This window comes from Henckelia pumila, chromosome 2 (assembly GCF_033568475.1).
Source record: "Henckelia pumila isolate YLH828 chromosome 2, ASM3356847v2, whole genome shotgun sequence".
NCBI classification, from domain to species: Eukaryota; Viridiplantae; Streptophyta; class Magnoliopsida; order Lamiales; family Gesneriaceae; genus Henckelia; species Henckelia pumila.
The window spans coordinates 122,864,063-122,879,402 of record NC_133121.1 but is presented as its reverse complement, the minus strand read 5'-3'; the positions used below and the strand labels follow the sequence as shown (position 1 = coordinate 122,879,402).

The following is a 15,340-nucleotide window of genomic DNA, read 5'->3' as shown; positions in this document are numbered from 1 at the left end:
TTTCACTCTTTATTTTTGTACTGTACCCTCTCTCTCTCGCTGTAGAGCCAGCCAGCCCCCTACCATCGAAATCATCGTCAAGATTTTCTTACCAATCCCCAAAAAATGATGAAAGCTTCGTTCAAAGCAAGGTATGAACCTGATAAGGGCTCCGCCGCCGCCACTGTCGCCGTTAACGCCGGCGATTTCAAGCTTCGTGCGTCCATGACCGATGCCACCGTGGTCAACGGCCCCTGCTTGAACGGATTAGCCTTAGCCGTCGAGAAACCTGGCTTCTTCATCGTCGACTACAACGTCCCCAAAAACGTAAGAGCGAATATGTAGCTGCTCCTTTTAACTATTTTGTTTCTGAGTTTCATTTGCTGCGTAAGATTGTAATTCACACGTTTGGAATGTTATATATATATATTGATGGAATGGGATTTTAATTATCGCAGGATATTAGGTTTCAGTTCATGAATACTGTTAGGGTAGCTGAGAAACCGTTGAACTTGACTTACATTCACAGCAAAGGTGATGAAAGGACGATTGTGGATGGATGTTTGGTGATTGATTCAGCCAATAAAGTTTCAGCTAATCATGTGCTCGGTACTGGTAATTCCAAGTTGAAGTATACTTATTTGCATGGAGGGTTGACGACTTTTGAGCCCAGCTACGATTTGGGGAAGAATGCTTGGGATTTTGCTATTTCGCGCAGGGTTTATGGTGATGACTTGTTTCGGGCTACATATCAGACCTCTAGCAAGAACCTGGGGCTTGAGTGGTCGCGGAGCTCTAAACTGCACGGCTCGTTTAAGGTATACATTTATCGTTTCAATTCATGTTTATCAGCCGGTTGTGTTGGAATGCAAACTTGGCACAGCTTTATTGCGAGACTAAATTGTGTCTTAGGACTTGCTGGGAGAAAATTGAATGATGGTAATGGGTCTTGTATTGACAATAATTGTTGGTGCTTATTGAAGTTGATATTAAAATGTTTCCAGAGCTAACAGATAGTAAATATGTGACGTGTAAATCTAGATGAAAAGAAATGGTTGACTGATTGGATGCGATTCAATGAATGTATGTTGAGAGGTGATGCGAAATGTTACTTGTAACACATATGTTAGTTCTTATTGAAAACCTTGCAAAGCATGGTTAAATATTTTAAGAATTTGAATGAGGACATCTTTGGTTCTATGAGTTTTCTTTCTGGCTTAGTTTGTTCGTGCATAATGAAATGTGAAGCCTTTTTATGTGTTTAAGAAATTAGAATGTTATATGAATGACGCATGTCTATCACCTATTGATCTTTGAAATAACTTTGTCATCGGGGGAAGAGTTCAAAGTAATTGAGTCGTTTGTGTTTGAAATTGTTAAATTAAAACTGATATTTATCACAGCTATAGAGATGCTTGTGCTTCTGAAATACAAGTGACCAGCTCTCCAATGGCCTTTTTCATAGAATGTAGACTTGTAGATATATGCTCTTTCTTTCTTTCTTTCTTTTTAAAAGATTGTGTTAAATGAACGGAAGTTCTTTTATGACCCTGAATAGAATCTATTTTTCTTTATCCTTCTAAGGTTTCTTTCGTAGTAGGAGAGTTATACTACTCTTTGACTAATAGAGGTGAGAATGCCATGTCATGAATTGCTCAACCTAAGTTGCCATGGAGGATTAACCTTATAAACCTTTCAAATATCTCTCCCCAACCCTATCAGGAGGAAATGAATACTACGAGGAGCATTGCCTTATTTGAGGTCATAGTATTACTGTTGAAGGTGGAAATCCGCCACTATGCTATAAAAAAATTCAAGTTCATGTGAGAAGATACAGTCATGGTTTTACAATTTATCACGATCTGTGTGTGTAAATCAAAGATGGGTAGTATATGCTCAGAATTAATATCTAAGGCATATATGTATATGTTTGAAATGAGCTAAGACAATCCAAGATCGGCTTAAGAAATATCTCTACTTGAGAAATATGGCACCAGGGTTTGAACTTTGTAACTATCCATATTTATGATGTAATGTTGAAGTGGTTTTAACTAAAAGCTCGAACTAATATGAGGGAAGTAATTAATAGTATGCTTCAACATTAGTCTTGCAAAGCATACAAAATGCATCGATTTCTCATGATTACTGTCCAGAGAAGAGCTTTCATGTTAATTCCCTCAAAATCTTGCAGATTTCAGCATCTGTCAACTTGGCCGAGGAACGAAGAGCACCCAAGCTGTGTGCTGAGACTACCTGGGACTTCGAAATGTGATTTTCCCCATTTTTCATAGATTAATGAATACTTATTTTTATAACTCTCATTATGCCGTTAATACTGTTCATCTTGTGCTGATTGACAATTTTCAGCATAATCTTCAGCTCTTTGATTCAGTTTGGATTCATGAGCATAAATTTTATGCATTTATCAGCTTCAATCAGATTGTGATTGAATTTTTATTTGTCTGTCTCGTTATTAAAAACAAAATGCCCATAATACAAAGTTTTTTTCTGCAATTGGTACCAAACCAATATATAAGGCCCATGAAGGCAGAGCGAGCCAGAGTCCCACCCTTCCAACATTCTTTTGAAGGCCTTTCATATTATTTCATACAATCAACGATTCTTATACTGCAAAAAAAGAAAATTCAATGATTAGTTAATAAATTACCTTTCGATAAATAATACGATACGAAACCGTCGAAAATTATTAAAAGAGCTTGCAAAATTCTCAAGAATTTGAGTGGGAAAAACAGACAAATATATCCCTTTCTTTTGTGCAGTGTCGGTCCTTGATCAAATTTCGTGTTAAATGCCATTTAATTTACCGATTACTTTTTATTCATCTAATCATCTCTCATGGTTGATGGAAAAATATTCTATTCAATCGATACAATTTTCAAATTTTTTTAAAGAATACTGCATATATACACAAATACTAATATTTAATAAAGTTCAAAATTGGATAATTATATTAATAAATAATAAAGTTTTAAATTGGGTAATTAGAATATTTAACATGAACATTTGAAAAAAAATAATTATTAGAGAATTTGTTAATTAGAATTTTTTTTTACGGGTTATAAAAAAAAGACCTGCAAAGTACTTATTTGAGCTTAAATAAATATTTTTTTAAAAATGATTTGCACTTATTTGAGATTAAATAAGTATTTTTTTAAAAATAATTATTGTAACCAAATGCATAACTTTTTAAAAAAAATATTTTTTTTTAAAAAAAGTGTTTTTCTTAAATTATCTACTATTCTCAACCTTGCTCATTAATCTCATATTCTAAACCCTTTATTTTAAAAATAATAATAATAATAATAATAATTATTATTATTTATTATTATCGTCTTGACTTTGCCCTTACCCTATAGTTCACCCGCCTCGGCTTATCGTTGCTTCTTCCCGCAGTCTATCACAAGGGTTCTTCATTTCACTTTCTCTCTCTACCGCACTTTCTCTCTCTAAAAATTTCGCTCGCTTCATCAATGGCTCACCGGACTGAGTTCGATTCTCGCCCTAATCAGATCTCCAAAGGTTGTTTCACCTTCGCATTCAACCGATTAGTCTATTTTTCTGATTTTTTTTCCTACCGATATATCGTCTCTATCAGTTTTTTTTTTTTTCCAAAAAAAGTTGTTGTTTTTCCTGTTAAATTTATGTTTTTTTTAGAGATTTTCTTTGTTAGTTTGCGTGAAACCTACATTAGAGCTACTTGTATGCTTCCTTCGGTGGCGTTACTGTGGGTTTAGGGTTTTCATTTTTGATTGATGAATTGATATGATTTCTGTTTATCTTGTGATTAGTTTATTGAATGCGAAAGAAAGGTGTTATTTTTCTTGGCATATTTTTTCCTCTCCTTTTTTCTTTTTAGTGTTTTATTACGGTGTTGATATACTGTTAAATCCGCTGCTAAATTTTTGTTTTATTTTTTTAGCCATTAGGCCGAAGAACGGGTGCCTCGTCATCTATCTGTTTGCATTAATACGAAGTAGGAAATACCATGCAAATTTTTTTAAAAACGAAAGAAAACTTTTAGGGGCGATTATTTCATCGGGTTGGTGTTGGAATGGACAACATTGGATTAAACTGGCTTAGCTGTTTCACCAAAATTTATAAAAGTTAATGTGATTGCAAACGTATATTCAAAGTGCTTAGCTTTTTGTTTGTCGAATGCTTCTGCATATAGTTCATTTTTGCGTTCAATGATAAGGTTTTTGAGTTTATCTTTTTCTTAAAGTGATAATCGAGTATGCTATGTTGTGCTACAACTCAAATCGTTGAAGATTAAATTATCTTCTCCGCTATTGAGAGCTGAGACAACAAAATATATCTTCAATTATGCCTTTGGTCCTTTATTTACTTTGTCATCTCTTTTGAATTTTGATGAATGTAGATGTTCAAGGTTCTGACAATCCCATTCCGCTCTCACCACAGTGGCTTCTTCCAAAACCAGGGGATAATAAGACTGGATTGGTTACTGGGGTTTGTCCCTTTTTACTTCATCGTGCTTTTGTTAATTTAGTTTGCTTGTTGCAATCATGAGATGTTGAAATGAAATAAGAACAGGTCATTTTTAATGCATGGTGTTTTCAAAGGCCTATCTCCCCCCCTTTTTTTCCAATCTGTTGTTACATTCAATATTAATATTTTTGTTACAGGAAAACCAATTCAGTCCCATTCCAGGTCATTCCAGTCTTTCAGATGTTGTGAAACTGCCTGGAAATGGAAATGAGTCAGATGCTAACTATAAGAAAAAAGATGTTTTCCGCCCGTCGGTCTTGGATATGGAATCTGGTCGTCGCGATCGCTGGCGTGATGAAGAAAGGGAAACCAATTCTGCTATCCGCAAAGATCGATGGAAGGAGGGGGAAAGAGAGCATACTGATAGCCGCAGGGTGGATCGCTGGGCGGATTCATCTGGAAAACAGTATGGGGAAGCATTTCGAGGCCCAGGGGACAGATGGACCGATACAGGAAAAAGAGAAAGTCATGACCAGCGTAGGGAGAACAAATGGAACTCTCGATGGGGTCCGGGTGATAAGGAGACTGAGGTTTTGCGTGAGAGGGGGGACTCCAACAAAGATTTGGACATGCATGTAGATAAAGGTTCTTCCTACGTTCCTTATCATGGAAAGGACGAGAAGGGTGCAGAACACCATCGGCCGTGGAGATCCAACTCTTCTTACAGTCGGGGTAAAACAGATCCTAGTCACCAAAGTTCGGCACAAAACAAGCAAATTCATGCATTTTCACATGGCCGTGGTCGTGGAGAAAACCCTAATCCGACCACCCTTTCTCTTGGCAGGGGAAGTGTTAGTTCAGAGGCAAGCTCATTTACGCATATGGATTCAAACTTTCAAGCTCATGGATTTGTCTCAGAAAAAAGTGAGAGTAGCCGTGGAGATTCCCGTCCTCTGAAATATGACCGGTCAAAATTGATTGATATATACAGGACAGCGAATATGAGATCTCGTTCTAACTTATTTGAGGGGGCTTTCAATGTGCCTTCACTCACAGAAGAAGAACCCGTGGAACCTCTGGCTTTTTGTGCGCCTACTCCTGATGAACTGGTAAATTTATATTCTGCTATTATGGGATAATAGTTTGAAGATGACTGTTAATTGTTTGGGTGTTTGTGTAGGTTATCCTGAAGGGCATTGACAAAGGAGAGATTGTGAGTAGTGGTGCTCCACAGATCAGTAAAGATGGATCAGCTGGTCGAACTACACCTGAGTTTATGCAGTCAAAACAAAACAGACTTGGTATATATATACTTTGATTCACTACAATGTTACACATTCTTTTTGTGTTTTATTTTCTTTGGCTTGTTCATGCAGATGAATATTGAATTCTGATGTTATGATTTGCTTCAGCAGGCAGCAGGGATGATTTGCTAGTTACTCATGAGGATTTTAAACATGAAACCTTGGACAATGCCAGAGGTGGTTATTCAAATTATTTAGAAGGATTATCTCATGAAAAACATATATATTTGTGGTCTAATACCGAGGCTGAGAAGATGAAGGATTACCAAAAATTTCCTGATCACAAACTGAATGCTGAAGGTAAATTCAAATAGTTCATTGACTGTTTAAAAGTGTGCATTACAACAGGAAGCGTGATTGACTGGCTTCTTAATCCCACACTGTGATTCACTGATTGGTAAAAATGTTCATTTGAAATGATCTTGATGTTCATAAGTTCTTCGCGCTGTTGTTAACTTGAGATGTTGCATTTTAGGTTCCATTCTACGAGATCATTGTTCTTAATTCTTTTTACTTTTTTGAGAAAAGGATGAATCTTGAGATCTTAACCTAGTTTCATTGTTTGGCCTGAATATATTCTTTTGGCTATAATCTGTATGTGGATGAACCTTAACTCAGTTTTAGTACTGTGCTTAGATTTTGTCTTTTGGGGTAGAATCATTTGGGACAGTATTCTCTGATTTGTTGTATTGATGGTGGAAAGGACTTAATTGTTTTGTTTCAGCTATGAAAAAAGATAACACTCTTCATGAGAAGATTAATGATGCCCCTGCAACTAGAGAATCCGGTATCTCAGGGAATTCTTCAATTCTTCACTTGGACCCATGGAGATCTCCATCTAGCAGTCTCTGGGACAAAAAATTGACGGATTCCTCTAATTCCACAAAAGGACCCATCCGCCAGATGGGTGATGGTCACGCCGCTATGAGAAGGCAACCATCTGCTGTATTTGACAGGGAAATGGAACCACACAAGGCTTCTCCACCATCTCCTGAAGATTTAGTCCTTCACTATAAAGACCCCCAAGGTGAAATGCAAGGTCCTTTCTCTGGGAGTGATATAATTACTTGGTTTGAGTCTGGATATTTCGGCCTTGAGTTGCAAGTTCGCTTGGCCAGTGCACCAGCCGAGGCCCCATTTTCTTTACTTGGTGATATGATGCCTCACTTACGTGCCAAGGCTAGGCCACCTCCTGGATTTAGTACCCCTAAGCCGACCGAAGTCCAAGATCCAGTTGGTAGATCGAATTACAATAGCTTTGGGATGCCTCACGTGGTTCCCAATGAGGCTGATTTCTTGAAAAATTCTCCTAATTATAATCATGGTTCAACAACTGATGCTGAAAACAGGTTTCTGGAGTCTTTGATGTCTGGTGGAATGAACAGTGCACCCATTGAGAAATTTGCCCTCAGTGAAGGTTTGTCTACCTTATCAAGAAAGGAAAAGGCTTCGTTTTACTTTGTTGATTTTCAGTATCTTTTAATGCACATTTATGCCTTTTTTAGAAATCTCATGGTTCTCATGACAGCTTGTGTCTTCATAACCTGAGTGGGTGTTGTTCAACAGGTATGCAGGGATATGCTGGAAATAGTTCTAGTGCACGAGCTCCCTTGGGGTTTGATAGTGGGGACAATGCTTATCTATTGGCCCAAAGGATTTCGTTGGAAAGTCAGAGATCTCTGCAAAATCCCTATTCATTTTGGCCTGGGAAAGATGAAGTTTCCCTTGCTGCAAAAGCAGATGTGATTGACCCTTCACTTGCACAATCAAAGCTTTTTTCTGCAATTGCAGACAATGCTCGAGCATCACATCACACGCAGAATATGGATTTACTGTCCACCTTTCAGAACATACATGACAGATCTGCTTCCACCGGTAACAATGGAATCAGTGGCTGGTCGAATTTTCCTGTTCAAGGGGGTTTGGACCCACATCAAGATAGCTTGAGTATGCATCATGGCCAGAATTTCCCCCCACAATCTGCATTTGGGATACCACAGCAGAGACTACAGTCACAGAATGCTTCTTTGTCTAATCTGCTAGCTCCCCTTATGGATAATCAAAGCAGCCTGTTAACAAGGGAAAAACTACTCGCTGCTGGTTTATCTCAAGATCCACAACTCCTGAGTTTGTTGCAACAACAGTACTTGTTGCAGCTACAGTCTCAGACCCCAGTTGGACCACAGCAACTGTCACTTTTAGATAAACTGTTGTTGCTTAAGCATCAACAGAAACATGAAGAGGAGCAGTTAATAATTCAGCAGCAACATTTGCTTTCACAAGTGCTGTCTGAACGACAGACCCAGCCACATTTGGGTGACCCAACAATGTTAAATTTGCAAACTGCCAGCTTCACAGGTGGAAATATGAGTATGGATCATGCACGGTTTCAACAACTGCATGAATTGTCTCAGATGGGTTTGCAGCAATCTCTAAATTTGCAGGATGAGAGTGCTTCCAGCACTATTTTACCTTCCAGCATTTCTGAGGATATTAGCTCAAATGTTGGTTCAGAATCTTCTTCTGTACATCTGCCTCATCAAATTTTTGGAAATAATGTGAAGCAAAAGAACTGGGACGTCTCTCTGCCTGTGCAAGAAGTTAAAAATCATCTGAAGAGTTCTTTGACTGTTATGGCTGCTGTGGATACATCATCCAAATCCGAAATAGAAAACGGATATTCTTTGGGACATGCATCACTCTTAGAGGAATCTGTTAGAGTTGCAACCTTGGATCCTGCTTCACGTGTTCTTCCCGGCGAACACTTGAAAGAAGCAGTTCCCTTGCAGAGGGCGGGTGATCAGAAGACAGAGTTGATTCCTGAACATCTAGATCTGTTGGTAGAAATTCCGACAAGAGCATCAGGAGCGCAGCAAGATGTGGATCAATTTGAGGACGATTCCAATACTGTGAGGGAGGTCAAAATTCTTGAAACACGGGAATCAAAAAAATTGTCAGATAAAAAATCGAAAAAACAAAAGCCTGTGAAGGCTGCTACGGATTCTGGTAGGGTTGTCTCTAAGGCACAACAATCAAAGTCGGCTGAATTTCCGGGGTTGAACTTTGGCAACGAAAAGTTGGAGGCTCTTTCCGTCCATGGAGACACATTTGCAGAATCTATCCCTGAAAAGGAGAAGAGGAAACCTGATGATGTTTCTGATGGTGCCATTGCTGCAGATTATTCATCCGACCATAATTCTTGGCCTGACCCAAAGACCGGAAATCATGGTGTGACCAGTGAGATAAAGATTCAAACTGAACTTGCTTATGCTTCACCAGACAAAAAACAAACTCCATCTGGCCGTGTATGGAAACCTGCTCCTGGTTTTAAGCCAAAATCATTACTAGAAATACAGCAGGAAGAGCAGAGCAGAGCACGAGAAGAAATGGCTGCCTTAGATATCTCAATGCCTCCGAACTCCACGAGCGTTGAAACTCCTTGGGCTGGGGTAGTTGTGAATTCAGATAATAAAGCTCAGCTTGATGCTACCAGAATTGATTTAAATGTAAAATCAGATTCTAAGAATAAGAAGAACCTAGCAGAAGATCTATTCTGGGAAACTGATGATGTTAAGTTAGGTGAGAGAGAGATTAAACTTTCCGACACTGCACCTGGAAACATAATGAGTTCTCAAACTGATTCAGCCGTTGATGATTTTATTGAGGCTAAAGATACTAAAAAGGGTCGAAAGAAGTCCGCTAAAACCAAGGCGGCTGGAGCCAAGGTTACTCCTGCTGCTTCGGTTGACGTATCAGTAAGATCAAGCCCCAATGATAAAGGAAAAAATGTTCGCCAAATACAGCAGGAGAAAGAAGTGCTTCCTGCTATTCCTTCTGGCCCTTCCTTGGGAGATTTTGTTGTCTGGAAAGGAGAGTCTACAAGTCCTTCCCCTGCTCCTGCTTGGTTCACCGACGCTGGTAAGTCTGATAAGCCGGCATCATTGAGGGACATCCTGAAGGAACAGGAAAAAAAAGCGTCCTCTTCAGTGCATGCGGTTCAGGTGCCTACTCAGAAACTTGCTGCAAATCAACCTTTCCTTGTGAGTCGCCCGTCTTGGTCGTTATCTTCATCATCTCCTGCAAAGGTTGCAACCCCGATCCCGATCAACCCTCAAGGTTCTTCCCGTTCAAAACATAAAGTCGATGATGATCTATTCTGGGGCCCATTGGAGCAACCAGAGGCTGAGGAAAAGCAGTATGTCTCTCTTCTATTCTTTTTATCTGTCTTCTGTATCTTACATGTAATGTTGATACTTGCTTGGATCATGTAGTATCGTATTTTTCGAGGAGTTTGTTGATCTGTTTATGTGTTTTCGTTAAGCTTAGTAGCGGTTGTTATTATGCACAATTTCCGAGTATTCCCATAATCTGTCAAGTGTTTTTTTTTTGTGTTTGTCAATCTATTTTATAAAATTATGTCTGCTATGCACACAATCGTTTGTTCATTTTACCATCAGTCCATTACCATTATGTATCTTGAAGATTTTTCCGTTGAAGTACGGATGATGCTTGCTTTACCCCAGTAATTGTTTGCAAAAAGCAGTGCAGTTCCACTGCGCATATAAAAGATTTAAAGTAGGAGTTAGGCCATGGTCAGTCACACAAACACATAAATCGATCATACATCTAGTCAGCATGTTCAGTTGGAACCTGGAACAAGTACTGTACGCGGTGCATCAGCTGAAAGATATCCATGCCATTGATTTTTAACCTATTGATTCGATGTAGGGTTATCACAGCTGGTAATGGGTGCTCGAGGTTGGCATATATGGGAGACGTACGTGGGTGAATAGAAATAGTAAAAATTAGGATTGATACTGGAAGCCACCACTTTTAAGTATTTAACCCAAGTACCTCTTATGGATATGAGCTTGTTAGATGGGATTGTCAGTATTTGCAAAATGAATGGCCAATAATTTTCTATAGTATTGTTTGTCTTTCTACTATTTATGAGACTGGAAATTATTTTGAGATCATACCAAGCAGGTTTTGAAAACTATTTACATCTGTGTAGTAATTATTTTCATGCATTCATGGTAAAAAAAAACTGATTTGAAAGGCTTGGGTTTGGGATAATCATATTTGTGTCATCTTGAAAAATGAAATTTGTTAACTGAAAAGGTCCCCGCTCTGCCACATGCATCACAGGTCAGATTTTCCTCAACTTCGAACCCAAGGTAGTTTGGGTAGCAAAAGCACCCCTGTGAAAGGAGCTATCGGTGGGTCACTGAACCGGCAGAAATCTAGTGGGCCCAGGCCTGCAGAGTATCTGCTTTCTGCAGCGGCTTCCTCTGCTCAGTTGTCCCACAAAGGAAAGAAGGGTGTGTCGACCAAGCATTCAGGTAGCCACTTTAGTTACTTTTTTTTCTTTGATATTTCCTTGCAAAAAAGGGGGGATGTTCTTTAACCTTTTTTCCTACTATTGCAGAGGCTATGGACTTCAAAGAATGGTGTGAGAATGAGTGCATCAGGCTTATTGGTTCTAAAGGTGCTGTCAACCCCTGTTTTTAAAGTATCTTATATCACTCTTATTTTTCATCATCTGTTTGGGTCATGAGATAGCTTTTGCTGTGGCTGGTCGTAAAATCAATTAAATACCTAGAATGGTTATTTAATATTTTAATTCTCGTGCCGCTGTTATGCTTCCTTTCGTTCTTGGCCCCTGAAGTGCACATATGTATGGGGTTTTGGATTTTAATTGAGCTCAATTTGCATCCCGAATACCTAGAAATTTAGGGAAATACTTGGTCAGTGAGTTGTGAACTTGTATGTAACTAATTTCAGTGCCATTTTCCTTGTAGATACAAGTTTCCTGGAATTTTGCCTAAAGCAGTCAAGAGAGGAGGCGGAAATGCTTCTGACTGAGAACCTTGGCTCCTACGATCCAGATCGAGAATTTATTGACAAGTTTCTTAATTACAAAGATTTTTTGCCTGCTGATGTTTTTGAAATTGCTTCCAAGAATCGGAATGATCAAAAAACCACTTCCTCTGGGGTGGGAGAGATGACTTCTGATCGCTTTGGCAACCCAGTCCTGAGTACCGTGGCGGCTACAGATGGGGACGTAAAAGGTGGAAAAAAGAAGGGAAAGAAAGGGAAGAAAGTAAGTCCGTCGGTCTTGGGATTCAATGTGGTTAGTAACCGAATCATGATGGGAGAAATTCAGACGATTGAAGATTAAAATATCAACTAGGAAATCGTAAATACATTTGTCTCTGGACAGACTGTAAATTTTCTGTTTGGTTTTTAGTTCTTATTTGTAGAGGCAAATGCAGCAGTTAATATACTCTGCTGAAAGCAATTTTGTTAAGGTTCTGAACTGTAGAATTCATACTGATTGTAGTAACCGTTATTATAGTTTCCATGCCTCTTGATCTTAATTGAGCTAAAATTTCCTACATGATACTACCTCTATTACCAGATATATGGAGGCAAAGCTAGACTCAACTTCATATTTCCAATATTTCAGATATCATGAAACCCTATCCTTTTTGTTTCTATGATTTTTCACAATATTTTATGTTTTGCAATGCCTCGTAAATATTGAGAATGAAATGAGCTCCAAGGTTACGCAAATCAAACAAGCATGTATTTACAAAAAATATAACCAAAACTTTTGTTATTGAACAAAAAATAAATATTAATTCTTGAAATGTCACATTCCATTCTCATCGTTTTCATGTTCTTTCTTGACATCAGCTGGCGGCAAGAAGTAATCCAATGACAACCCGCAAATGTTAAAATCAACCTCTTCAATCTTCCAACTCTCCTCCAATTTCCATCTTCTATTCAATGTCTTTCCATATCTATACAACGTTGCAGCGGTCTTTCCGCTATGTGCGATGTTGATTCCATCAACGTATCTGTAATCTTGCAGCGATGATTCCATGCTCGTTTCATAGAACACACTGTCATCTCCTTTGGCAGCTTTCATTCTAATCAACTTTGTATCCTCAAATTGGATCAACAAGCCTGTTCTTTGACTAAAGTATCCCCATATTGTGTGATGGACGATCTCCGTGTTCGGCGTGCTCTGTGCTTTGAGGATGTCTGAGCTCGTGTCGAGTTTCAGTAGAAAACAATCTTCGTTCTTGATGGTTTTCTCCCCAATGCAAACCGCGTTTAAGAATAAGTTGGCTGTGGATCTTGGGTCCAAACCCTTTTAACATAATATCACAAAAATCACATTGTGTGAGCTAATTATCCTAGGATTGTACAAAACATATGAAGTAAACAGAGTCCACATGAAATCTATATAGTTCCATCTTTTAGCATCATTAGAGAAAAATATTCATGCAAGAACAATAATTTTCATACTTTTTCGAATGTGGGGAAGAATCTGAGTGTAGTAGTTGCATTTCTCTCTTATGAGGGTGATCACCATTTAGGAGATAAAAGCCCCTTTAGTAGCAGGATCATTGTTAGGCCATAAGCCCAAAAAAATAACTTCTCTACTCTATAATGTATTCATAATTTCATATAGAGTGACAAATAGATAGAATTGGAATCGAACATCAACATAGGAACAATCCATCATTACTCTGGTCATGCAAAATCGATTTTCACACCGGGAAGTACCTGGAAGAACCTTCGAAGGGGTCTTGGTGGACCTCTGGAAGCATTTGAATTCGTAGAGGACTGACTCCATGCAATTTTCCCATCACTACCGGCACTGATTTTGAACCCCGAAACGACCAATTCTAGGAACCATAAATCAGGATTCTTCTGCCATAGCACGAACCCGCCCGCCTCCCAACTTCGTTTAGCGTTGTCAATACTTTGCTCAACGTCAGATGCCACCACCATTTTCACTTGCCCCACGGCATACATACTATTTACAGCGTTAAGTGCAGCCACCCCTCCTGTTGCTGCTAGATATTGCTGTACGATGTATTTCGCGGTCGACGCTTCCTGTTTAAACATGAAAATCAACAAGATTTGGCATTCGGATAGATTCTAAATAAATTCAAGAAAACAACGCTGACAAATTCATGAAATTCATAACCCAATCATGTAACACATATAGACGTAGTTTAAAGCAGCTGAACAAAGAAAAATAGCAGTCTATCCAAGGAGTCATAATTGGGAAGCAATATGAAATATTTGATCATCACCATCATTGGGGACATATAATGAAAATTAAAATGGAAGATGGGCACTATTGAATTTAAATGGTAGAGATCTCCCTGTTTTTGTCTCAAGAACCCATAAATCTTTTCAGAATCACAAAAGTTAACAATGCACAAATCTACCAAAGAATTATTTTTTTTTTAAAAAAAAACCATTTATATTAAAAATGATTCAAGATTTACGTGTCATTATCTGAAAAAATGCACATTAATCAACACCACCACATGCCACCGACATTAAAATTTCCTTGCCAAGAACTCAACATTTCTGCAGTAATTAACAAACACATTCCCAAAAAAAATAAAAATAAATAGCATGATTAAAATGATAAAGGTAAAGAATTTGTGATTACAATGGAGCCATCTTTGATTGGCATTGTGACAGCGCGATCCAACTGGACTTGATAAGGAATGAAAGCAGAGCCAACGAGCTTGAGCAAGAGCATGAACTGATCATTGGTGGAGGAAGATGAGGCCGCGGCCGATGGATTCACCGCCGCCACAGATGACTTGTCGGCGATGCTGCGGTGGTGGGCTCGCATGAGATTGCGCATGTTGTGCCAGCGGAGGGCGGCGTTGCTGCCCATTTTATCAAACATCTCCTCCGGAATGGGAACCTCCAGCACCGTCTCCAGACCATCTTCTTTGTCAAGATTTGGACACAGCTTTCTCATCGAATGATTCACCATCATGCTCATGCACATGCACCGCCGCTACAAGCCACAGCCGCCGCCGGTATATGAGCAGAGGAACGACGAATGTGTAGGGGCCTTCCTCGCTTCTTCTTCCTCCCTTAAATTTCTCTCTTTCTTCTTTTTATTTTTTATTTTTTGTTTTTAGATGGTGGGACGTTCTTGTTTTTGTTTCTTTTTAAATTTTTTCTAAAAAAATATATATATTGTAAAAAAATAATAAAAATCATCTACGTTGTTTCATTTTGGATCGAAAAATTTTACATTAATACCAATAAATGACACGTTTATTATTTTTATTTGAGTTTTTTTTTTTAAATGCAAGTGATTCATATTAAAATTGGTTATATTTAATCGAAGGAAATGTATTATTTGTGTGGGAGGTGTTCCTTGCTCATAGCTATTGGAGTGAAACTAAAATTTTTTTAGTACTCATGTCTGTCATTGGACTTTTGACTTTGTCTTGGGAAATTAGACCGTAAAAAAAAAAAAACTCAAAAAATGAGAAATTATATTTATAATTTGTTCACTTTTTCGGACATTTATTGGGTTGGACCAGATTTAAGGCACCAACTAGACACTATACCATTAAATTTGTTATTTATGGAAAACTGGCTCTGAATGGCATAATTCCTGGCCCCAACTCATTTTTATTTAGTTCTCTTTACTGGTGTTCATTGTATTTATTTATTTTTAACTTTTCCCTTCTCTATCTGCATTTATGTTTTTCTTCCAAAGTAGTAATCGACAGCGAAGTAAATCACTCCAC

At 38.4% G+C, this 15,340-nt stretch overlaps 3 protein-coding genes across 4 annotated transcripts; 2 read left to right on the top strand and 1 right to left on the bottom strand.

The window, feature by feature from the left end:
* LOC140882971 (outer envelope pore protein 24B, chloroplastic) lies at positions 1-2,438 on the top strand. The gene is made up of 3 exons (XM_073289244.1): positions 1-306; positions 438-797; positions 2,171-2,438. Exons 1-3 carry the CDS (start codon positions 106-108, stop codon positions 2,249-2,251), a joined length of 642 nt encoding a protein of 213 aa, XP_073145345.1. The 5' UTR covers positions 1-105; the 3' UTR covers positions 2,252-2,438.
* A 937-nt stretch (positions 2,439-3,375) lies between these two features.
* On the top strand, positions 3,376-12,130 carry LOC140879369 (protein ESSENTIAL FOR POTEXVIRUS ACCUMULATION 1). Of its 2 annotated transcripts, none has more exons than XM_073283056.1 (10): positions 3,376-3,519; positions 4,379-4,467; positions 4,644-5,555; positions 5,627-5,747; positions 5,862-6,050; positions 6,475-7,167; positions 7,317-9,945; positions 10,899-11,092; positions 11,179-11,238; positions 11,552-12,130. In XM_073283056.1, exons 1-10 carry the CDS (start codon positions 3,471-3,473, stop codon positions 11,929-11,931), a joined length of 5,316 nt encoding a protein of 1,771 aa, XP_073139157.1. In that variant the 5' UTR covers positions 3,376-3,470; the 3' UTR covers positions 11,932-12,130. The 2 variants fall into 2 exon arrangements, with proteins under 2 accessions (XP_073139157.1, XP_073139156.1); XM_073283055.1 differs by having other exon boundaries at positions 5,859-6,050.
* Positions 12,131-12,291: 161 nt separating this feature from the next.
* LOC140884724 (uncharacterized) lies at positions 12,292-14,713 on the bottom strand. Its single transcript, XM_073291570.1, has 3 exons — positions 14,233-14,713; positions 13,329-13,661; positions 12,292-12,909 (listed from the first exon to the last, which is right to left on the bottom strand). Exons 1-3 carry the CDS (start codon positions 14,581-14,583, stop codon positions 12,406-12,408), a joined length of 1,188 nt encoding a protein of 395 aa, XP_073147671.1. The 5' UTR covers positions 14,584-14,713; the 3' UTR covers positions 12,292-12,405.
* Positions 14,714-15,340: the final 627 nt, after the last annotated feature.